General features: G+C 37.2%; 4 protein-coding genes and 1 pseudogene across 7 annotated transcripts; 4 read left to right on the top strand and 1 right to left on the bottom strand.

Annotated features, from left to right (window-relative positions):
- The first annotated feature begins 1,493 nt into the window (after positions 1-1,493).
- LOC133958653 (uncharacterized) lies at positions 1,494-4,597 on the top strand. Its single transcript, XM_062393558.1, has 6 exons — positions 1,494-1,572; positions 1,698-2,027; positions 2,242-2,592; positions 2,755-2,877; positions 2,999-3,057; positions 3,683-4,597. The coding sequence occupies exons 1-6, from the start codon at positions 1,530-1,532 to the stop codon at positions 3,782-3,784; spliced, it is 1,008 nt and encodes a 335-aa protein (XP_062249542.1). The 5' UTR covers positions 1,494-1,529; the 3' UTR covers positions 3,785-4,597.
- A 1,704-nt stretch (positions 4,598-6,301) lies between these two features.
- Positions 6,302-8,865, top strand: LOC133958651 (uncharacterized). The gene is made up of 6 exons (XM_062393556.1): positions 6,302-6,374; positions 6,500-6,829; positions 7,044-7,394; positions 7,534-7,656; positions 7,778-7,836; positions 8,469-8,865. The coding sequence occupies exons 1-6, from the start codon at positions 6,332-6,334 to the stop codon at positions 8,601-8,603; spliced, it is 1,041 nt and encodes a 346-aa protein (XP_062249540.1). The 5' UTR covers positions 6,302-6,331; the 3' UTR covers positions 8,604-8,865.
- Positions 8,866-10,143: 1,278 nt separating this feature from the next.
- LOC133958369 (uncharacterized) lies at positions 10,144-12,417 on the top strand. 2 transcript variants are annotated; one of them, XM_062393117.1, is made up of 6 exons: positions 10,144-10,558; positions 10,690-10,998; positions 11,089-11,412; positions 11,544-11,672; positions 11,770-11,825; positions 11,915-12,417. In XM_062393117.1, the coding sequence occupies exons 1-6, from the start codon at positions 10,498-10,500 to the stop codon at positions 12,029-12,031; spliced, it is 996 nt and encodes a 331-aa protein (XP_062249101.1). In that variant the 5' UTR covers positions 10,144-10,497; the 3' UTR covers positions 12,032-12,417. The 2 variants fall into 2 exon arrangements, with proteins under 2 accessions (XP_062249101.1, XP_062249102.1); XM_062393118.1 differs by having other exon boundaries at positions 10,155-10,558; positions 11,547-11,672.
- Positions 12,418-12,895: 478 nt separating this feature from the next.
- On the bottom strand, positions 12,896-15,325 carry LOC133958983 (uncharacterized; annotated as a pseudogene).
- A 3,993-nt stretch (positions 15,326-19,318) lies between these two features.
- On the top strand, positions 19,319-22,716 carry LOC133958845 (uncharacterized). 3 transcript variants are annotated; one of them, XM_062393848.1, is made up of 6 exons: positions 19,319-19,396; positions 19,539-19,883; positions 19,974-20,321; positions 20,990-21,106; positions 21,573-21,628; positions 22,524-22,716. In XM_062393848.1, the coding sequence occupies exons 1-6, from the start codon at positions 19,354-19,356 to the stop codon at positions 22,650-22,652; spliced, it is 1,038 nt and encodes a 345-aa protein (XP_062249832.1). In that variant the 5' UTR covers positions 19,319-19,353; the 3' UTR covers positions 22,653-22,716. The 3 variants fall into 3 exon arrangements, with proteins under 3 accessions (XP_062249832.1, XP_062249831.1, XP_062249833.1); XM_062393847.1 differs by having other exon boundaries at positions 21,570-21,628; XM_062393849.1 differs by lacking the exon at positions 21,573-21,628 and having other exon boundaries at positions 22,524-22,595.
- Positions 22,717-23,199: the final 483 nt, after the last annotated feature.

Genomic DNA, 23,199 nt, shown 5'->3' with positions numbered 1-23,199 from the left:
CCATAACTTGAAAATATATAATTATTACTTAGCCATGTTTTACAGGTAGTTCAAGTTGTACCATGAACCTCCACTCTTTGGTCTTTTTAGATGTTGTAAAGTTTGTTGTGTTTTGTAAACTCGATGTGAATGTGTTTCTGAGATACTGTGGCAGTGGAGCTCTGCTTCCTGCTCACAGCCGCCTGTAGAGAATACAGACGATGGACGGTGTGACCACAACCACCTCCCAGCTCAACATGATGTGCTTGATGTGCTGTGTGTGTGTGTGTGGGGGGGGTCATCACTGGCTTGTGCAGCATTTCACTGTGTCAAAGAGCTGCATACATATTTTTGTCTCTAATTAATTAAATATAAACGGTTTGTAAGATTGTATTTTGTGATTTGAGAAAGCATAATCTTAAACTGTATTTATATATTGTTAAATGATTGATTCAGGTTTCAAAGCTTTGACATTGAAGTGCTTCAGGTTATTGTATTCTATATCCCTTTACTTCCTAATATCCTATTAAATCAAAAATAGTTATTCATTAGCCCCAAATGTGGGAGAATTTTAAAGTGACCTGCACTACATCCTGCTAAACTTGTGGAGTTTAACCAGATGTTTTTAATTGTTGTAAAATGAAAGTCATTACTCTAAACTCAAAACTGGTTCATCACTTGTGCAAGAACATAAAAATAAAACAGTGTTATTCCACAGGACTTCAATATGCATTTAAAATGACCTTCAGAGAAAATGGGACAAAATGGTGACGACTTTAAAGAAAAGCATCAAAGTCTTTATAAGGAAGTTGAAAAGTATGAACAGAATTAACTGACAGTAGCAATATTAAGTTCGTTAGATTGTATAAATGTCAGTTTCGATACATGTTCTGTTAGTTGCCCAGCCTGTATTACAATGAAAGACTGCGGGTAAGTATTCTTGGTTACGTCTCTTAATCACAAACGCTCTGTACATTGACGTCTTCCTTGGGCCATACACCCCCCCCCCCACCCCCCCACACCCACAAACACACACCAGCTCTTAATAAAGCAGGTTGAGTAGTTTTATGGTGATCCTGTTGACAAACAGCAAAGAGCACACAACATCCTTGACCCAGATTTTCCTTTTTACTGTTGCAGGAAACCAGTCTCGAAATCTGTTTAAACACAATAGTTCAATAGTAAATTAAATGAGATGGCAAACACAAATATCTGCTGCATTCGGTCATAACGTGTTGTTAATTGTGTTATAAGGGAAGTTCTCTTATACTTGACCCCATGTAATGTGTGGGAGGTTACTGTAATGTTTACTTTGCATCATGTTGTGTTACTCTAGTGCCATTTTTACAAACATGAAACTCGAGGCTGCTGTTGGTTGCTTCATGTGTTTTAGATGGAAAGATAACAGATATTATTTCTGCTGTGAAAATGAGAGGCCAATCACATTGCTCTCACGTTGTTCCCTCCCACTTGATATGATTACATGAAGGAAATCTTCCTGCAGTTCATAAGCATCTAAATCAACGACTGTCTGAAGAGGATTCATTAAAATGCTGATCTTATTCCAACTGCTGCTGCTGCTCGGAGCGACGCGTAAGTCAATCTCTACATTTTATTTGGAATACACAGGATGTTTTATTTGCTCTTCTTGCGTCAACACAGCACATTTATTAGTCTGTCATTATCAATAATCTGTGCTCAATTTATTAAATGTTTAGGAAGCACATTCAATCAGATCTTTGAGACAAAGACTGCTGCTGTCGGAGATGAATTGAAGTTTACGTGCCGCCGCCAGAAGACGGATTTCGGAGCCAAACTTTTTTGGATCCGGCTTGTTTCTGGAAACTTGCCTGAATTCTTGGGAGGAACACATTCCTTTGATGATGATGGTGTTCATGAGACTCCTCACTTTACAGTCAAACAAGAGCCTGGAAGCTTTGTTCTGTACATTAACAAAGCAGAGCCGAGTGATGCTGGAGGTTACTACTGCATGGAACACAAAACACTTGAAGTGAATCTATTGAGTGGAACATTTCTGAAAATTAAAGGTAAATAAAAAAACACAAACATTTCACATCTTTTTGAAAATTCAATAACTTTGCAAACACCAAACACAACTTACAAGCAATTTAATCTTTTTTCTATATTGACTTTATAAAGAGAACAAATATCTTCTCAATTTACATCAATCGTATGAGTAAATGTATTCAACTTGTTTTCTTTTCATTAGAGCTTGTTTATTTTTATGTTTGTATTTCCCAGGACCAGAACCTGATATAACTGCCGTCATTCAAGTCCCTCCATCTGACCCGGTCGGTTCAGGAGACTCTGTGACTCTGCAGTGTTCCGTCCTGTCCGACTCTGTCAACCGAACATGTCCAAGATATAACAGGCTGTACTGGTTCAGAGCTGATGAATCTCATCCCAGTTTAGTTTATGTTCATGGCAGTAGTGGTGATGAATGCGACGGGAGCCTTGAAGCTCACTCACCCCACAGATGTGTCTTCAATTTCTGTAAGAGTTTTAGTTCCTCTGATTTTGGGACTTATTACTGCGCTGTGGTCACATGTGGAGAGATTTTATTTGGACGAGGAATAAAACTGGAAAATGAAGGTAACTGTTTTTTATTGTTAAATATCACATTCTTGTGTTGAATGTAGAATCAATAGAATATATTACTATCATGTATCACAAATTTGTCACATTTGTTCCTTTTGAATTTAAACATTATTTCAAATCCTAATTAACTTTGGTTATTTAATTCTTGTGTTTCAGTGGTCAACATGTGGAATCTACAGAAGGCCAATACAGTTTTGTGTCTGTTAAGTGCTGCATTGGCTATAAGCCTGATTGTTATTGTCGTCCTGATCCAGGAGAGAACCTGTGATTGTTGCAAAGGTGATCAAATATTCCTATATTTTACTTATTTAAAATTATTTAGCAAAAGATAAAAACACAGAATTTTGATTAATCCTTTGTGTAAATTGACCTGCAGCATATTTTATCTTTTATCACACAGCTGGAGTTTCTTTACAAACAGAGGCTGCAGCAGTCGGTGGTAATCCACCAAGTCAGCAGGTAAGGTACATGATGAAAAGACAGAAACATTAATAATGGAGCCCAACCTATTTATTGATTCATATATGATCCTGTCACTGACACATCGGTATCTGCATTTGTTGCTGGACAGTCTGTCTGTGTCAGTCCAACATGGTTCAAATGATCAAAGGATCAAAATGATCTGGTGCCGAGTTTGACCTGCAGTTTGACCTCGTTGTCGACCACTGCTGTCGTTTATCTGAGGACGGAAAAGAAGACGTGTTCAACTTGTTCCACATACTGAAGGCTCACTGCCATTAAATCTTTGTATTATTGAGCATATCACATGTCCAAGTTGCACAAAAACACTACTGTGGGCATTTTACAATACACACGCCAAATGTGAAGTTGATTATACGGACGGTTTGAAAAATATATGTTCTACTTTTTTTTATTTATTTAACTTCTATGTATTTGATTGTTATAGTTGTTACCAATTTACACACACACGCATTAAGGAACATTTTTACAAATATATTTTATATTATATAATATTAGCACCACGTCCCTAATTTCTATATCAGTCAGGATGGTTAGTAAAGCATTGGTTTCTTTTCATATGTTAATTTCAAGACATTTTGTGTTTTTCCACTTGCTTCCCCAGAGACACGTGGACTCATTGGTTTATTCTACAGCAACCTTCAGCAGGAGGAAGGCTGGCAAAACAACGGTCTACTCTGATGTCAGAGCTTATGGAATAGATTAACAATCCAAACAGTCGACTTTCTGATTTAAAGAGCTATTATCATTCATGGCTTGAACATTGTCAAAAGAACAGTCATTCACATAAAGTGTCACATCTGATGTTTATAACAATATTTGGATCGTATAAAAAATATTTGTATAAAACACATTTGCATGCTTTTGGTGACACCCGACAGAACTGTCACTCACACTTCTCATCTTCTATGCTCCCTTCACTGGTTACCAGTAGCTGCCCACATCCGTTTCAAATCACTAGTACTTGTGTACCGTGCTGCAAACGGATCGGGTCCAGTCTACATCCAGGACACGGTCAAAACTCAAACCCCAGCCCGTCCACTTCTCTCTGCATCTGCCAATCGGCTTGTTGCTTCCTCACTGCGACTTTAACAATGAACTAAATCACCACTGTTTGCTGTCCTGGCTCCTCAATGGTGGAACGAGCTCCCCATCAACATCAGGACAGCAGAGAGTCAACCCATCTTCCACAGCAAACTAAAAACACATCTCTTCCGACTTTACCTTGAATAAAAAAAATAAAAAAATAAACAAAAAACCTCCCTCTGGCACTTTTAGTTTGGCTTCTTGAAGAAAATGTTACATTCTTGATTCTTGTTGTTCTGGGTTCGTTCCCTCATGGTTGATGCACTTATTGTAAATTGCTTTGGATCAATGCTTCAGCTGAATGAAATGAAATGAAATGTAACTGTGTATTTGTTTTATTTTTCAGCATTTTTCATTTTTAGAAGTCAATGTGCTTCTACTCAAACTGGCTTTTTGAAAGATTCAAACTTTCACTCTGTCTCTTATGCAAATTAAATCTATGAATAATATGTTTGTTTGTGTCTATTGTTTAAATCTTAATACGTGAAATGCACTGTAAAAAAACTAAATCTAAAATAACATTTGACATTAAAACAAAAAATATGTTACCAATAAACTGAACCTCATAGTGAAGCTTTTAGGGAAAAAATAGTTTTTGTTACCTGTGAATCATTGATTTACATTTGCAAGATTAGCAAACTCAACTTAATTAATGCTCATATTACTCCATATATCTGATAGAAATAAGTAACTGTTTGCACACTTATTGGTGTTCATAGTAGGGGGGGGGGGGTAACCTGTCAAACATGTGCATTTAACTGAGAGCTTCAGATGAGTCATTCGAAACCCTCACCACAGCAATGCTTAAGTTTCCATTTGGTCTTCGTTGTTTACTGTCCATGTGTTTCTGTGTTTTTTGCTGTAGTTTTAACCCCATAACTTGAAAATGTATAATTATTACTTAGACAAGTTTGACAGGTAGTTCAAGTTGTACCATGAACTTTCATTTTTTGGTCTTTTTTGATGTTGTCCGGTTTGTTGTTTTTAATAAACTCGATGTGAATGTGTTTCTGAGATACTGTGGCAGTGGAGCTCTGCTTCCTGCTCACAGCCGCCTGTAGAGAATACAGAGGATGGACGGTGTGACCACAACCACCTCCCAGCTCAACATGCTGTGCTTGATGTGCTGTGTGGGGGGGTCATCACTGGCTCCTGCAGCATTTCACTTTGTCAAAGAACTGCATACACCTTTTTGTCTCTAATTAATTAAATATAAACCGTTTGTAAGATTGTATTTTGTGATTTGAGGAAGCATAATCTTAAACTGTATTTATATATTGTTAAATGATAGATTCAGGCTTCAAAGCTTTGACATTGAAGTGCTTCAGGTTATTGTATTCTATATCCCTTTACTTCCTAATATCCTATTAAATCAAAAATAGTTATTCATTAGCCCCAAATGTGGGAGAATTTTAAAGTGACTTGCACTACATCCTGCTAAACTTGTGGAGTTTAACCAGATGTTTTTAATTGTTGTAAAATGAAAGTCATTACTCTAAACTCAAAACTGGTTCATCACTTGTGCAGGAACATAACAATAAAACAGTGTTATTCCACAGGACTTCAATATGCATTTAAAATGACGTTCAGAGAAAATGGGACGAAATGGTGATGACTTTATACCCCACCCCCCCACACCCACAAACACACACCAACTCTTTATAAAGCAGGTTGAGTGGTTTAATGGTGATCCTGTTTACAAACAGCAAAGAGCACACAACATCCTTGACCCAGATTTTCATTTTTACTGTTGCAGGAAACCAGTCTCGAAATCTGTTTAAACACAATAGTTCAATAGTGAATTAAATGAGATGACAAACACAAATATCTGCTGCATTTGGTCAAAACGTGTTGTTAATTGTGTAATAAAGGAAAGTGCTCTTATACTTGACCCCATGTAATGTGTGGGAGGTTACTGTAATGTTTACTTTGCATCATGTTGTGTTACTCTAGTGTCATTTTTACAAACATGAAACTCGAGGTTTCTGTTGGTTGCTTCATGTGTTTTAGATGGAAAGATAACAGATATTATTTCTGCTGTGAAAATGAGAGGCCAATCACATTGCTCTCACGTTGTTCCCTCCCACTTGATATGATTACATGAAGGAAATCTTCCTGCAGTTCATAAGCATCTAAATCAACGACTGTCTGAAGAGGATTCATTAAAATGCTGATCTTATTCCAACTGCTGCTGCTGCTCGGAGCGACGCGTAAGTCAATCTCTACATTTTATTTGGAATACAATGGATGTTTTATTTGTTCTTCTTGCGTCAACACAGCACATTTATTAGTCTGTCATTATCAATAATCGTTGCTCAATTTATTAAATGTTTAGGAAGCACATTCAATCAGATCTTTGAGACAAAGACTGCTGCTGTCGGAGATGAATTGAAGTTTACGTGCCGCCGCCAGAAGACGGATTTCGGAGCCAAACTTTTTTGGATCCGGCTTGTTTCTGGAAACTTGCCTGAATTCTTGGGAGGAACACATTCCTTTGATGATGATGGTGTTAATGAGACTCCTCACTTTACAGTCAAACAAGAGCCTGGAAGCTTTGTTCTATACATTAACAAAGCAGAGCCGAGTGATGCTGGAGGTTACTACTGCATGGAACACAAAACACTTGAAGTGAATCTATTGAGTGGAACATTTCTGAAAATTAAAGGTAAATAAAAAAACACAAACATTTCACATCTTTTTGAAAATTCAATAACTTTGCAAACACCAAACACAACTTACAAGCAAATTAATCTTTTTTCTATTTTGACTTTATAAAGAGAACAAATATCTTCTCAATTTATATCAATCGTATGAGTAAATGTATTCAACTTTTTTTCTTTTCATTAGAGCTTGTTAGTTTTTGTGTTTGTATTTCCCAGGACCAGAACCTGATATAACTGCCGTCATTCAAGTCCGTCCATCTGACCCGGTTGGTTCAGGAGACTCTGTGACTCTGCAGTGTTCCGTCCTGTCCGGCTCTGACAACCGAACATGTCCAACATATGACAAGCTGTACTGGTTCAGAGCTGATGAATCTCATCCCAGTTTAGTTTATGTTCATGGCAGTAGTGGTGATGAATGCAACAGGAGCCTTGAAGCTCACCCGACCCACAGATGTGTCTTCAATTTCTGTAAGAGTTTTAGTTCCTCTGATTTTGGGACTTATTACTGCGCTGTGGTCACATGTGGAGAGATTTTATTTGGACGAGGAATAAAACTGGAAAATGAAGGTAAATGTTTTTTATTGTTAAAATATCACATTTGTGTGTTTAATTTGGAATCAATAGAATAAATTACTATCATGTGTCACAAATTTTAATATTTTTTCAAATCCTAATTAACTTAGGTAATTTAATTATTGTGTTTCAGTGGTCAACGTCTGGAATGAACAGAAGGCCAATACAGTTCTGTGTCTGTTAAGTGCTGCATTGGCAATAAGCCTGATTGTTGTTGTTGTCTTGTTCAAGAAGAAAATGTGTGATTGTTGCAAAGGTGATCAAATATTCATATATTTTACATTATCAAAAGTATTAAGCAAAAGATAAATACACAGAATTAACATTAATCATTTGTGTAAATTGACATGCAGCATCTTTTATCTTTTATCACACAGATGGAGTTTCTTTACAAACAGAGGCTGCAGCAGTCGGTGGTAATCTGCCAAGTCAGCAGGTAAGGTACATGATGAAAAGACAGAAACATTAATAATGGAGCCCAACCTATTTATTGATTCATATATGAGCCTGTTACCGACACATCGGCATCTGCATTTGTTGCTGGACAGTTTGTCTGTGTCAGTCCGACATGGTTCAAATGATCAAATGATCAAAATGATCTGGTGCCGAGTTTGACCTGCAGTTTGACCTCGTTGTCGACCACTGCTGTCGTTTATCTGAGGATGTAGAAGAAGACGTGTTCAACTTGTTCCACACACTGAAGGCTCACTGCCACTAAGTCTTTTTAATATTGAGCATATCACATGTCCAAGTAGCACAAAACTCAGCACTGCACTTCTATGGGCATTTAACAGAACACATGCCAATTGTGAAGTTGATTAGATGGACGGAATGCAAAATAAATGTTCTACATTTTTTTATTTATTTAACTTCTATGTATTTGTCTGTTATCGTTGTTACCAATTTACACACACATACATTAAGAAATATCTTTAAAAATATATTTTATAATATATAACATTAGCATCAGCCCCCTAATATCTATATCAGTCAGGATGGTTAGTAGAGCATTGGTTTCTTTTCATATGTTAATGTGAAGACATTTTGTTTTCTTCCACTTTTCCTCAGAGACACGAGGACTCATTGGTTTATTCTGCACCGACCTTCTGCAGGAGGAAGGCTGGCAAAACAACTGGGAGAGGAAATGTAAAACCTGCAGATAAAGAAACGGTCTACTCTGATGTCAGAGCATATGCGATATGATTTATGATAAAATAGCTATTATCATTCATGGCTTGAACATTGTCAAAAGAACAGTCATTCACATAAAGTGTCACATCTGATGTTAATAACAATATTTGGATCGTATTAAATTATATTTGTATAAAAACACATTTGCAATTGCTTCTGGTGACAGCCGACAGAGCTGAGTGTTTACAATTTCTCATCATCTTTCACTTTTCAAGGTCAATCGTGTTTCTACTCAAACTGGCTTTTGAAAATAATCAAACTTTCACACTTTCTCATTTGCAAATTAAATCTATGAATAAAATCGTTGTTTGTTTTTATTGTTTAAATCTTAATGGATAAAATGCACTTAAAAACATCCCACAATAATGAGGCTAGAAGCTCTTCACTCTGGGTTTCCCTCTCATGGACCTTTCTCTTTTTGTACTTGAAGGCAGCACGAAGGAGCCTCATGAAACTGAATCCTCATTCAGAAGAAGAGTTTGTGAAGGAGTCTCTTGTTGCTGCTGTGTGGTGTCGCTTTGTCTTGAAAATCCACCTCATTGGCTCTTACTGATCTGACATATTGACAAAAAATGCAAAATTGGCTTCAGAGGAAACAACAGACATAGCAAATATCAGCCAACTGTCAACTTTTGTTTGTAGGATCACTGCAGTGCTCAGTACAGGGGAGGAATGACATTTTTTTACAAGCCAAACATGGTGCTGCAAGAGATGAGACCTTGTATGAGAAAGCTGTGTCCTGCAACAGGCTTTGAGCATCATCATCACTACCATCAGACACCAGAGAGAAGCAGTTGCAGCCAGAGGTTAGGTTGATGTGTGCGCTGTAATCAAGTGTGGCCCTAAAAGCATGTTATGAACTTTAAAAGTGGGCCTTGATAGGAAAGAGGTTCCAACCTGCTGAGGGGGAATATAAAAAAAAGAAAGTATTTTAAATGTAGTGCAGCCCAGCTTCCTGAGATCAAACAGAGAGAGAGAGAAGATGTGATGCCCCTTAGTCTGAAAATCAAGCCACATTGATGCTGAAGTTTCCGTGAATGTGGGTTTATGTGCATCTCTTTGTGTTTCAGATGCAGCATGAAGCCAAAAACAAAACTGAAACTAAAGGAGGAGACAACATACATTTTGATACAATATCATCTGCAGGGCTTTTGTTTTATATGAAATCTCCCAGTTGATACACTTGAGTCTACCCTAGTAACTAAATCATTGGATTAACAGTAACCTCAAGATTATTATGCATCAAAAGCAGCACTTGTAGTATTGAGAACAACTTTAGTGTCAAAGTAATGCTTTTGAAACATTGACAAACCAGAACATGTTGTTTCATAAATATTGTGCTAGTTGTTTGCTTTATTTATAACATGTAGCATTTAACAAACATGCTTGAATGGGTATTGAGAGGATAAATATGGTAGTAATAAAGGCTGAGAATAATAATAACACAAAATAATTAGTTCTAAAATAAATAAATAAAATGAATTAATAAATTAAAAATGTTACAGATAGTAACAACATGGTCATCACAGAGTAGACGTGTCTCATTACAACATGTACTATATATATATAGTTTTTACAAGAGACATTTGCCTTTAGATTTACAGATATATAACCACCTATAGATTTCTTGGTATCAAACTTCTATGAAATGAACTGATGAACAAAGCTGTTTGTTGAGTCATCAGGTAAAAGATAGTGTTTCTATAGCAGAGATTGTTTAACTGATTTACAGCTGAAGGTTACTGCTCTAGAAACCCACCAACAAACTCTCTGATGGAAAGATGATTGATATTATTTCCACTGTGGTCGTACATTTAAAAGCCAATCAGATTGCTCAGACTCGTTTCCTCCCACTTAATATGATTGCTTTCAGCTGAATCACTGTATCGTGCTTTTCAGAACTCACATGTGGAATAACAAGAATATGTTGAACATATTGTATTTCCTGCTGATGCTCGGATTTGGACGTAAGTACTTGTAGAAAAGTTGGATTTACTCTAATCACAAAGTACTTTCCTCATTTGGAAGTAATTTAAAATAGTGCTTGTATATATATATATATATATTTATATATCTGCTCTGTTCACTGTGTTTTCAGGAGGCGCAGACGAGCTGAGCTTTGAAACAAAGTATGTTCATATTGGAGATAATTTTGACCTGTCGTGTATCAGAAGGTTTGAAGGAACCATGTGGTGGATAAGGGTTGTTCCTGGAATGTTACCTGAAGTTTTAGGGAAAACAAGTGGATTTATGACTGTTGATCCTCGTATTACAGTAACAAAAGAGTGGAGAACATTTGTTCTGCATATCGCAGGAGCAAAGCAAAGCGATACAGCAGTTTACTATTGTATGAAAAGACACTCAGAAAACTTGACATTTTTAAGAGGAACAGACCTGAGAGTTCAAGGTAATTACAGCCCAAAGAAATCATAATAAATCTGATTGTTGGTGTTTTTATTTATGTTTAAATATTTTTTCTTTTTTTCTTATTAACAAGGAGCTGATGATATGACTTCAGCTCCTACATCTCCTGCTCCTCCCGAACCCTCTGTGTATCTGCAGTGCTCAGTCCTCTCTGACACTGTGAACAAGAAATGTCCTGAAGAAAAGTGTCTGAGCTGTTTCAAAGATGGATCACGTAGTTTGAATTATACTCGAGGGGACGGTGTTGATGAATATGAAGAGAATCCTGAGAATCTCTCAATAGAGAAATGTAGCTTCTTGAACAACATCAGCTCCTCTGAGGCTGCGACTTATTTCTGTGCTTTGGCCACATGTGGAGCGACAGCTTCTGGAAACGGATCAAAACTCAACACTGAAGGTAATCGCATCATATGTCTTTGTGATTGGGACATGAGAATATAAGGTTGTGATTTGGTATCCATAATTTAACATTTTAACAGCTCATCACAGCATGATATTTTAATGTTTGCCTTTTTTCATTTATGTCAGCAGTTAAAACTTGGAATTTGCAGAAGGACAAGGTCGTTATTTTCTTGTTATTTGCTGCTTTGGGTTTTTGCCTGGTTATTATCGCCATTCTCATTTATTCAATCAGGACAAACAGCAAAACGTCTGACGGTCAGTCACAGCATTCGTGCATTGATTTATTGAAACCGTTTTTGACAAAGGTTGCTTCTAACTAACATTGTGTTATTTTTTTAAATTTATAATATAGCTTCAGTTTCTTTGCAAACAAATGCAACAGCCACTGTATATCTGGAAGGTCAACAGGTAAGGTAGATACAGTAAAGTAGAGGTTTAGTAGTTTTTTCCCGCTGCTAACATCTGTCATCTCACATTTGTCTGTAATGTTTCCCCAGACGGACGAGGACTTGTTGGTTTATTCTACAGTAAGCTTCAAACCCAAGGCAAGGGATCCAAAAACAGCAGAAGAAGAGAGCGTCTGCTCTGATGTCAGATTCCTTGAGTCGGATTAACTATCTAAACACTGCATTTGCCAGTTGATGCTCATGTTGTGTGGAAACACACACCTAGTTTCACCCTTGAGTTTAAAAGAAAGTGAAACATGATACAAGGTAACTGGTGTTTATCTTTGCTTATGGAATCAAATAACTGTAAACATTCACTTCATGATAGATTTTTCATCAAAGTTGTGAACCCTGTCTTTTTGTACATGTACAGTATTGCTTATGATAATTTACAACATATTTATATGTATTTTTTGTCAACTTCTTCCGTGACTCACATCTGTGAGTAACACAGTGACAGGAAGTTGTGCGTGTGTAGGTGTGTTGCTTTCTTCTTGATAGACAAGACATAAATGACCAAAGCACATCTATTAAAATAACAACTCAGAAAGTAATCATGCTATTTCACTTTTCTTTCTTCTATTTTTTATATTACTGACTAAACCTGCTGATATGTTGACACACTCCATCGATACACATAAATAAAAGAAAACAAATCAGTTGTTGCTGATGTTTACTAACCAAGATTCCAGTGATGTCAGTTCAACCTAGTGAATCTTTGACCTTAACATGTTCTCTTCCTCATGTTGAGCTCAGCAGATCAAATTGAGGACGATTTAAATGAGTCAAAGTTACATTGAGGCGTCAGAGTATTGATTCTTAGGAGCCGAGCACATTATTTTGAGAATGACGTCTCTAACAGAGACCAACTCTGGTCCCTCCAAGCATCAAACTTTATTTCATTATTCATCACAAAGTTAATTTATTTGCATTTAATATAATATAAAGAGAATAGAACATGAATTTTCTCTTTAATGAAAATAAAAGTCTGAATTTTGATAAGTTACTCATCATAAATTAGACAAGGGATAATATCGATAAGATTAGTGCTCTCACAAACGTCAACTAAACGATTCAATTACCAAGACGTGACTGCAAAAATCATTTAATCAATCAATTCATATACACATCATTTGTTATTATACTTGATTTAATCCATCATCATCTTCTCATTGAGTTGCATCAAAATTTTTGTCTGACAGTGTTTCTGATGCTTGAGTAAGTACAGTCCTCTGGTGAATTCCTGTTATTCCCTCTTGTAGCTTTTCTTGAGTTGAAACAAAGTGCAGCGTAGTTCATCGCCGCTGCGTCACCATCCTGCAAACAATATGATTCAAAGTTATAAGTAAGACCTGTAATACAACAACCAAGTTAACATTTTACATGAGACAATATATGGTGTCCAGCCTGATACAAAGGATCAAGAGAGTGGCTGAAAACACAGAATATGGCCACTAGGAACTCAGACACCTTCCAGGAGATCCAGAGAGCTATAGATCCAAATAGTTGCTAAACAGTAGATAGTGGTGGATGTTTATTAAGGAAATGTGGTGAAGCGACTTTATTCTTTACTTCTAACAGAAAATCTGATCTTGCAGTATATATTAACTTGTAATGACTACAGCTTAAACATTTTAGTGCTTTTAGGCTCTTACACCACTTACCTAAAGTTTGGGAAACTTACTTAACAATCCATGTGCACATAATAAACCTACCTTTGCAATGTTTTCGCAAACAGTCTTTTTCTATCTGAGGAGAAATAGAGCAACCATCACGAAGATGCAGGAGAGCATCAGTGTCCCAAGCACAATGACCAATGGAAGTTGTTCTTGTCCTGGAATGAGACAGAATCCCAGTTTACTCTTTCTATCTCTCTTTCGTTCTGCTTATCCAGAGCTGCAGGGTTGTTATTTTTACTACTGACTGGTGCTGCTATGATTGATAAACCTTGATAACACACTATTTTCATAACAACAACCAGTCTGATATTTTTCTCCCCAGTCGATTGAGGCAGATGGTCGACAACGCAGAGATAGGTTTTTCGGAAATGTTGGATTTCTCTCGAATATTGGATCTTAGGTGTTTGCCCATGTAAAGTGCTTTGAGATAATGTGTGTTGTGATTTGTCCCTGTACACATAATTAAATTGAATTAGGGCCTCAACGAAACAAATAGTACCACAGGAAATTGAGAGGAGAAGTTAGTTAGTTGAAGCAAACTGAAGCCAAATTTCACCCAGGATTGATTTCATTATGATCCTCACTGAGCCTGTAAACTGTGTAAACTAATCCAATAGATCCCAACACTGAGCAGTCAAAGCAAGTGTATGAATCATCAAGGAAAGTTCCTGTAGCCGTACAGAGAAGAAGAACCTTCTCTTTTCCATCATCAACACAGTGCTTAGAAACTAGAACAATTAGGAAATATGGATGGATCTTGATTTCATTAAAACTTTACAACATACTCATCTCCACTTTGGTTCCCCCACCAAACAGGATCTCTCCACATGTGACCAGCGCAGTAGTAAGTCCCAGCATCTGAGGAGTTGTGTATAGTTTTGGACAGACTGTAGACGCAGCTCTTCTCCTCTTGTCCATCTCTCCTGCTGCTCTGAGTGTAAATGAAGCTGGGATGGGAGCTTCCTGATCCGGCTCTGAACCAGTGCACACTGTGTTCACCTGGACAATGGACCAGGTTTTCTTTGTTCGTGGAGAGAAGTGAACACTGGAGAGTCGTCGGGTTTTCCGGCTGGACTGACGCAGTCTCCGGACTATGTTTGACATAGATGTGTTTCTGCTGATTTTTATGATCTGTGTGAATCACAAGAAGAAAAGGAAAATGAAAAAACTTCAATTTAGTACATCATAGCAAACAAAGACACTAAAATGAACTTACTTACCTTTCACAGCCAAAACTGTGCCATTAATAAAAGTAATTATATTTGGCTCTCCTGCTTGACAGAAGTATGTTGCTTCATCCTATTTGCTTATATTTCTTATGATAAGAATATACATATCATCATCTTTCCTGACTATGAATCTCGGGTCGTCAAATTGTCCTTGAAGCTTTATATATTCAGAAGCTCCTTTTGCAAGTGTTTGGACCATGTATCCAAATTTCAGCTTATACCACAAAAACAACCAGGCTTCTGTCCCAGAAACAGAACATGTTACATTGATGTTATCACCGAGGTTAGCCACAATCAAAGGGATCTGCTGAGGAACCTCTGCAGTCTGATGTAGAGCTAAAGAACAGAGGAACAGTGAGAGTTATACGACAGGACAAAAACAAACACTTAAAAAAAAAAAACAATTAATTATCACAGGCTCATGTGTTTTTACAATATTTCCACCATATCAGTGGATAGAAACTATATTTACATACTTACATAATGTGGTTAGGAGAATCAGAACAGACAGTCCTTCAATCATTGTTGTATATTGGCCTGTGTTTGCGTAACTGGTGTCGTCCCACTCAAATGGAAGATTCAGTCACAGTGGGAATCATAGTGATTGGCTGATATAGTAAATCCACTTCCTGTAAAATGTATATTCTTCTCTTGCACTGAGAGATAAGCCAATGTGTTTTCAACCCATCATAGCCTGAAATACTGTATTTCAAAATTGTTTCAAAAACATTTTTGCGGAAATCATAATTACAATTAATTTCCCATCAAATAGTATTTTGTAGACAGAGTGGGCCTCTGCCACAGTCGTTTTTTAATTCATGGTTCAATTGATTGAAATACTACAAGAAAAAAAAGTGTCTTGGAGAAACATCAGTCTAAAAAAAACTACTTAAAATTCTGAGAATATTTGATTTAACTATTTCCAATACACTAACATAAGGGAGGCTGCATTTATGGCCCATGCTGCAACTGGCCACCAGGGGGTGATCAAGGTGTTTCAACCTCTTCTTGATGTCAGTCAATGGTTTTACATCAGTCTAGACTCACAGAGCTTCACTGTTAACAAACAATCTTCCTGTCACACTGATGACGTCTGGGGACAACTCAGATGGCAGATCACATGTTAGACAACATAGGCTAAATGTTGAGATTGAAATGAAATAGAATGAACTGTGAGACTCCTTCCTCCTCACACCTATAAAGCTCATTATGTAACCAACGTTTTGCTTTGATGATAAAAGCACAACGTATACATGTCTGTTGCTGGGCCTTACCACTTAAAAGCAGATGTGTCTTCTCATCTCGGCACTAAGACATAAGTAGGACACTAAACAGTACATGTACAGCTGGCCTGGACTATCACATTTCATTCTGGCTTTTTCTGAAAATACAAATTTCAAAAAGCATTGATGTAAGATGATGATGATCAAATAATCTGTACCAATGAATTGGGTAATGCCTTTAAATCAAGAGAGAAGCACAGTTCAATCTACAGCACAGAGAGTAGCAATGAAACAAATGAGCCCTGTGAGGCTTATTATACATAATGACATAATGTAACATTGTGAACACATAAAAGTACATGCTTTATGAATTTTATTTCCAACTTCTCGTTAAACTAACAAAAGTCTTGTCAATTGTTTGTATCACAGCACTGTGGTATTTGCACATCAGTGCCTGTGAAAAAACTAAATCTTCTGCAGTAGCTGAGCTGTGATGTAGGCTGTGGTTGGCTACTGCTCTGCTCCGACAGACCACCGAGCATGTTTACTCAGAATTGGTCATCGCATGCATCAACAGGATACGTAACTAGGTACAAGAAGCCTCTAAATTTAGCAACACTGGTCTGTTTTGAGGTCTGCTCTCCCGGATGTGTGCTTGTAAGGAATAGTCACTTAAAACCAACTTCTTGGTAGAAGCGTTTGTATTCCGACAATCGGCTATTATAAAAATATCAGCTGAAGGAAAGTCGCTACAAAGATTCACACCTCACACAACCACAATTTTCCATTTAGCATTGTTTATCACGACATGCATGTGTGTGTGAAAGGGAAAGTATGAGAGGCCCCTTGAGAGATAGTTAATACTTGGTCTCACACACCAGTATACTCTCGCTCTCTAAAACACACACACACACACACAAAACTATACTCTCTCACATGTACCATCATTCTCTCTCCCACACACTTCCAAGAGAGATAATTCATAATTGCTCTTACACCTAATATCATAATCTCAGACATGCACCACTATACTCTGACAAAAACACTAGCATACTCTCTTACATGCACAATCATGCTCTCTCTTATTCACGATCATACACCGAACACTGAACTCTCTTGCACAGAGATATTATATTTGAAACAGAATAATGGCACATGTAGGAGAAATTAGTAGAACATGAGAATGCAAATAACCATGTGTGAGGAACAAGCTGACAGTGAATATTACACAGAATGATATATATGAATGAGTATAGTAGTATATGTGAGACCCCCCCAACATTAACCTAAATATCATTTCTAAATTTGTGTCTGAATCCGGCCTGAACTAGTGTGTCCAGATGGGTCCTGATGGGCTCAGGTCAGGTGTCCATACTAATACATACAGACTTACATTTATTTACTGAATTGGGAAATAAAGTAAAATAATAATTAAATGTATTAATAATTTAAGGATAATTTGATTTCCTATGGGAGGCTGCAGCACAAAGGATGAACCAATCCCACGACACCCAAAGAGATGGTTGGAGATACCTCGCTGTCCCTTTAAGACAATTTAAAATTGCAGAGAGAATTTAGAGTTAACACTGTGATCTTACTTTTTTACCCAATTCATTGTTACAGATTATTTGATCATCATCATTTTACCTCAGCGGTTATTGAAATTTGCATTTTCAGAGAAAAGCTAGATTGAAATGTGATAGTCCAGGCCAGCTTTACATGTACTGTTTAGTGTCCTACTTATGTCTTAGTGCCGAGATGAGAAGACACATCTGCTTTTAAGTGGTAAGGCCCAGCAACAGACATGTACACGTTGTGCTTTTATCATCAATGCACAACGTTGGCTACATAATGATCTTTATAGGTGTGAGGAGGAAGGAGTCTCACAGTTCATTCTATTTCATTTCAATCTCAACATTAAGTCTTGACTTTCTGTCCTGTGTGAAGAACGTTTCAGTTTAGACAACATTTGACCTGACATCTGAGTTCTCCCCTGATGTCTTCAGTGTGACAGGAAGATTGTTTGTTAACAGTGAAGCTCTGTGAGTCTAGACTGATGTAAAACCATCGACTGACATCAAGAAGAGGTCGAAACTTCTTGTGATGGTGAGTAGATTTCAAACAGCGTAATCTGAGCAGTTGTGGTGGCCTGGTTCTTAACCTGTCCGTCGACACTTCTCACCTCAGAGAGGCCCCTGCTTGGGAACTTGACTCTTCTTCAGCAGAGGAGTCTGATCGTAAATGCTACAGCTAAAATCTTACGCGAGGAAAACACATCAAATGCTTTTCATAGACCTGGTTGAATCCAATGAATTATTTTTTTTGTAATTTAGAGAAGTTTCATATCACTGCACAGTTAACAGGAACGTGGCAGAGATTTACATTCTTCTCTTTGAACAGCTGAATGTTGTTTTTTACTGTTGATGGATCCTGTTTCACCGACTGAAGACTTTCTGAATTAGCAGAGAGGGATTTTGCTACGTGTCATTGGATAAATGACACAAGATAAACCCTATAAGCCCTTAATTACCCCTTACCCTAACCCTTACCCAGCAGTGGTGGAAAAATGATCATATTATAATATTTTACTAGTGCATCAAATGTATGGAAGCAAAATTTTATGAGAAAATAGAAATCATAAAAAGATGTGGTAAATATAGTTTTATAAAAACAGGGTTATCAAATAACCTGAAATAACGCTGATACAAGAACTCTATCTAAAAAATATTATTAAGTAGCACTTTACCTAAGCAGCTCGACATGCGTGAGCCCTGGAAAGAATTGTTTAAACATAATTGTAAAGTGAAATGAATATGTTACTGTAAATGTGTTGAGCTTAATTTTGCATGAATATATATTTAGAAATGAATGTTATTCATTAACAGTTACATGTTCTAATTGTTGATAATATAAAATGAATAACATAAATGTCATAAACTGTCTATCTACAGTTTATTTCAAAAATGAATTCAAATCATGACCATGTGCTTTGCAACACAAACAAATCATGACAAAAAAGATACACCTTAAATATGTTTTTTCTAAAGTATTATTGTATACTTATATATGATAGTATATATAATCATTTATATAATTCAGTGGTAGAGTCATGTTTAAGTTGTTGAAACATACATATGTGTGGGTATTTATATACGTATATGTATACACACACACACACACACACACACATTAAAGAGAGAGAAAGTGTCATTGGCTAAACTCTAAGTGGAAAAGAAGAACATACATTTTACAGGAAGTGGATTTACTATATCAGCCAATCACTATGATTTCCACTGTGACTAAATCTTCCATTTGAGTGGGACGACATCAGTTACGCAAACACAGGCCAATATACAACAATGATTGAAGGACTGTCTGTTCTGATTCTCCTAACCACATTATGTAAGTATGTAAATATAGTTTCTATCCACTGATGTGGTGGAAATATGGTAAAAACACATGAGCCTGTGATAATTATTTGTTGTTTTTTGAAGTGTTTGTTTTTGTCCTGTCGTATAACTCTCACTGTTTCTCTGTTCTTTAGCTCTACATCAGACTGCAGAGGTTCCTCAGCAGATCCCTTTGATTGTGGCTAACCTCGGTGATAACATCAATGTAACATGTTCTGTTTCTGGGACAGAAGCCTGGTTGTTTTTCTGGTACAAGCTGAAATTTGGATACATGGTCCAAACACTTGCTAAAGGAGCTTCTGCAGATATAAAGCTTCAAGGACAATTTGACGACCCGAGATTCACAGTCAGGAAAGTGGATTATCTGTATATTCTTACCATAAGAAATATAAGCAAAGAGGATGAAGCAACATACTTCTGTCAAGCAGGAGAGCCATATATAATAACTTTTGTTAATGGCACAATTTTGGCTGTGAAAGGTAAAGTAAGTTCATTTTAGTGTCTTTGTTTGCTATGATGTACTAAATTGAAGTTTTTTCATTTTCGTTTTCTTCTTGTGATTCACACAGATCATAAAAATCAGCAGAAACACATCTACGTCAAACAAAGTCCGGAGACTGCGTCAGTCCAGCCGGGAAACTCGACGACTCTCCAGTGTTCACTTCTCTCCACGAACAAAGAAAACCTGGTCCAGTGTCCAGGTGAACACAGTGTGCACTGGTTCAGAGCCGGATCAGGACGCTCCCATCCCAGCTTCATTTACACTCAGAGCAGCAGGAGAGATGGACAGGAGGAGAAAAGCTGCATCTACAGTCTGTCCAAAACTTTACACGACTCATCAGATGCTGGGACTTACTACTGCGCTGTGGTCACATGTGGAGAGATCCTGTTTGGTGGAGGAACCAAAGTGGAGATGAGTATGTTGTAAAGTTTTATTGAAATCAAGATCCAACCATATTTCCTAATTGTTCCGTTGGTTTCTGAGCACTGTGTTGATGATGGAAAAGAGAAGGTTCTTCTTCTCTGTACGGCTACAGGAACTTTCCTTGATGATTCAAACACTTGCCTTGACTGCTCAGTGTTGGGAACTATTGGATTAGTTTACACAGTTTACAGGCTCAGTGAGGATCATAATGGAATCAATCCTATTTTGGGTGGAATTTGGCTTCAGTTTGCTTCAACTAACTTCTTTGTTTGTTATTTGCTTGTGTTTATGTGTGTGAGTGTGTGTGTGTGTGTGTGTGTGTGTGTGTGTGCGTTTTTCTCACAATTTCCTCAGGTACTATTTGTTTCGTTGAGGCCCTAATTGAATATAATAATTATTATAAAAAGTAACTATTATTGGGGCCAAAAGTACCAGAACCAGGCTCTGCTTTGTCGGCCATCGGCCTCGATCGACTGGCGAGAAAAATATCAGTATGGTTTTTGTAATGAAAATAGTGTGTTATCAAGGTTTATCAATCATAGCAGCACCAGTCAGTAGTAAAATTAACAACACTGCAGTTCTGGAGAAGCAGAACGAGAGAGAGATAGAAAGAGTAAACTCAGTGAAATGAAATGTCTCTGGGATTCTGTCTCATTCCAGGACAAGAACAACTTCCATTGGTCATTGCGCTTGGGACACTGATGCTCTGCTGCATGATTGCGATTGTTGCTCTAATTCTCTTCAGAAAGAAAAAGACTGTTTGCGAACATTGCAAAGGTAGGTTCATTATGTGCACATGGATTGTTAAGTAAACCGGGGCCATTATTGTTCTTTTAATGCCAGTTTCTGTAACAGGTTGCGATGTAATAATTAAGATATGTTATGTCATGGTTTTAACATGAATAGCTTCACGTTTATGCAGGAGTTGCTAGCCGCCATCTGCGAGTGAGCAGCGTTCGAATGCGCAAAAAGGTTTTAAAAACGTATTTACTGTCTAAGGCAACTGACACAGGGGCAACTGACACAGAGGCTCGGACACTGACGAGTACATTCGTTTTTGTTTGGTCCATGTCACATCCACAAACAAGGAGGAGCTGTATACGTCCTATACCGCAGCCAGCCACCAGGGGGGCGATTGAGTCTGAGATGCTGTTGCCAGAGGGACATCTACTGGCATTAACATTGTATAACATGTAAAATGAGTTGTCGAGACACTTCATTATTATCTTGCCTTCATAAGCAGGAGCAGCGACGGCCTCCCATCCTGATGGATCAGCTGAGGATCAACCAAATGATGCGGTAAATAAAATCTAAATATCGAATGCATGTTGAGACTTAATGGTTAACAGCGGACGTAGAAAGGAAATGTTTTTAACCACAGTCGGCATTGAAATGATTTTGGTTAAGGTTTGTGTTTTGATCTTGATTAAATGTAAATATTTAAGGACTTCCTCTGTGTCAAACCAGACCACATCCTGACCTAAACCTTAGCTAAGTGTTGTAAGAGCCTATAGGAAAAACAATATGTAAGCTGTAGTCATTACAAGTTAATAACATACTAAAAGATCAGATATTCTGTTAGAAATAAAGAATAAAGTAAATTCACCACGTTTCCTTATTAAATTACCCCAAGTTAAACATCCACTGTTTTATGTTTCCTTCAAAGCTTTTTCGACTGTCTATGAACATCATTCTGTAAGAACAGTGTTTCCTGACCTATGTGAACTGAAATAAATAACAGTAACAAACCTTCCAGGGCAATATGGAATTTACATCTTTTTTTTTGGAACCGAGCAGAAAAGTTGAGATCAGAATCAAACTTCATTACTTTGCTTGCTTAGAACGGTCTCCAATGGTTGAAAGAGACCCCAGCTCAAAGTCTCAATAACTTCTATCACCGTCACTTCTGCTTTTAATGAAGTTTGCATGATGAATAAGAAGGAGAGCGAACCGCTTCTTGGAAGCTGACCCTCAGGACCACCACCACTATCTACTGTTTAGCACCTATTTGGATCTATAGTTCTCTGGATCTGCTAGAAGGTTGCTGAGTTCACAGTGGCCATATTCTGTTTTTTCCAGCCACTCTCTTGATCCTTTGTATCAGGCTGGACACCATATATTGTCTCATGTAAAACGATAACTCGGTTGTTGTATTACAGGTCTTACTTATAACTTTGAATCATATCGTTTGCAGGATGGTGACGCAGCGGCGATGAACTACGCTGCACTTGGTTTCAACTCAAGAAAAGCTACAAGATGGAATAACAGGAATTCACCAGAGGACTGTACTTACTCAAGCATCAGAAACACTGTCAGACAATAATGTTGATGCAACTCATTGAGAATGATGATGGATTAAATCATGTACAATAACAAATGATGTGTGTATGAATTGATTGATTAAATGGTTTTTGCAGTCACGTTTTGGTAATTGAGAGCACTTATCTTAATAATATCCCTTGTCTAATTTATTGTGAATAACTTCTCAAAATCCGGATAAAATACGAATAATTTATGGAACTTTTATTTTCATTAAAGAGAAAATTCTATGCTCTTTATATTATATTAAATGTGAATTAATTAACCAGTTGATGAATAATCCAATAAAGTTTGATGCTTGGAGGGACCAGAGTTGGTCTCTGTTAGAGAAGTCATCTCTCAGAATCAATACTCTGACGCCTCAATGTAACTTTGACTCATTTAAATCGTTCTCAATTCGATCTGCTGAGCTCAACATGACGAAGAGAACATCACTGGAATATTCTATGAGTCATGACCAAAAGTAACAGCACACACATGTGCTTTACGTGCCAACATGCAATTCTTATGTTGAACAGGCGTAATGTTTACCATGTTAAGAATTTTTGTTT

Source organism: Platichthys flesus, chromosome 8 (assembly GCF_949316205.1).
Source record: "Platichthys flesus chromosome 8, fPlaFle2.1, whole genome shotgun sequence".
NCBI classification, from domain to species: Eukaryota; Metazoa; Chordata; class Actinopteri; order Pleuronectiformes; family Pleuronectidae; genus Platichthys; species Platichthys flesus.
The sequence above is the reverse complement of the archived record's forward strand: the minus strand, read 5'-3'. Positions and strand labels throughout refer to the sequence as shown.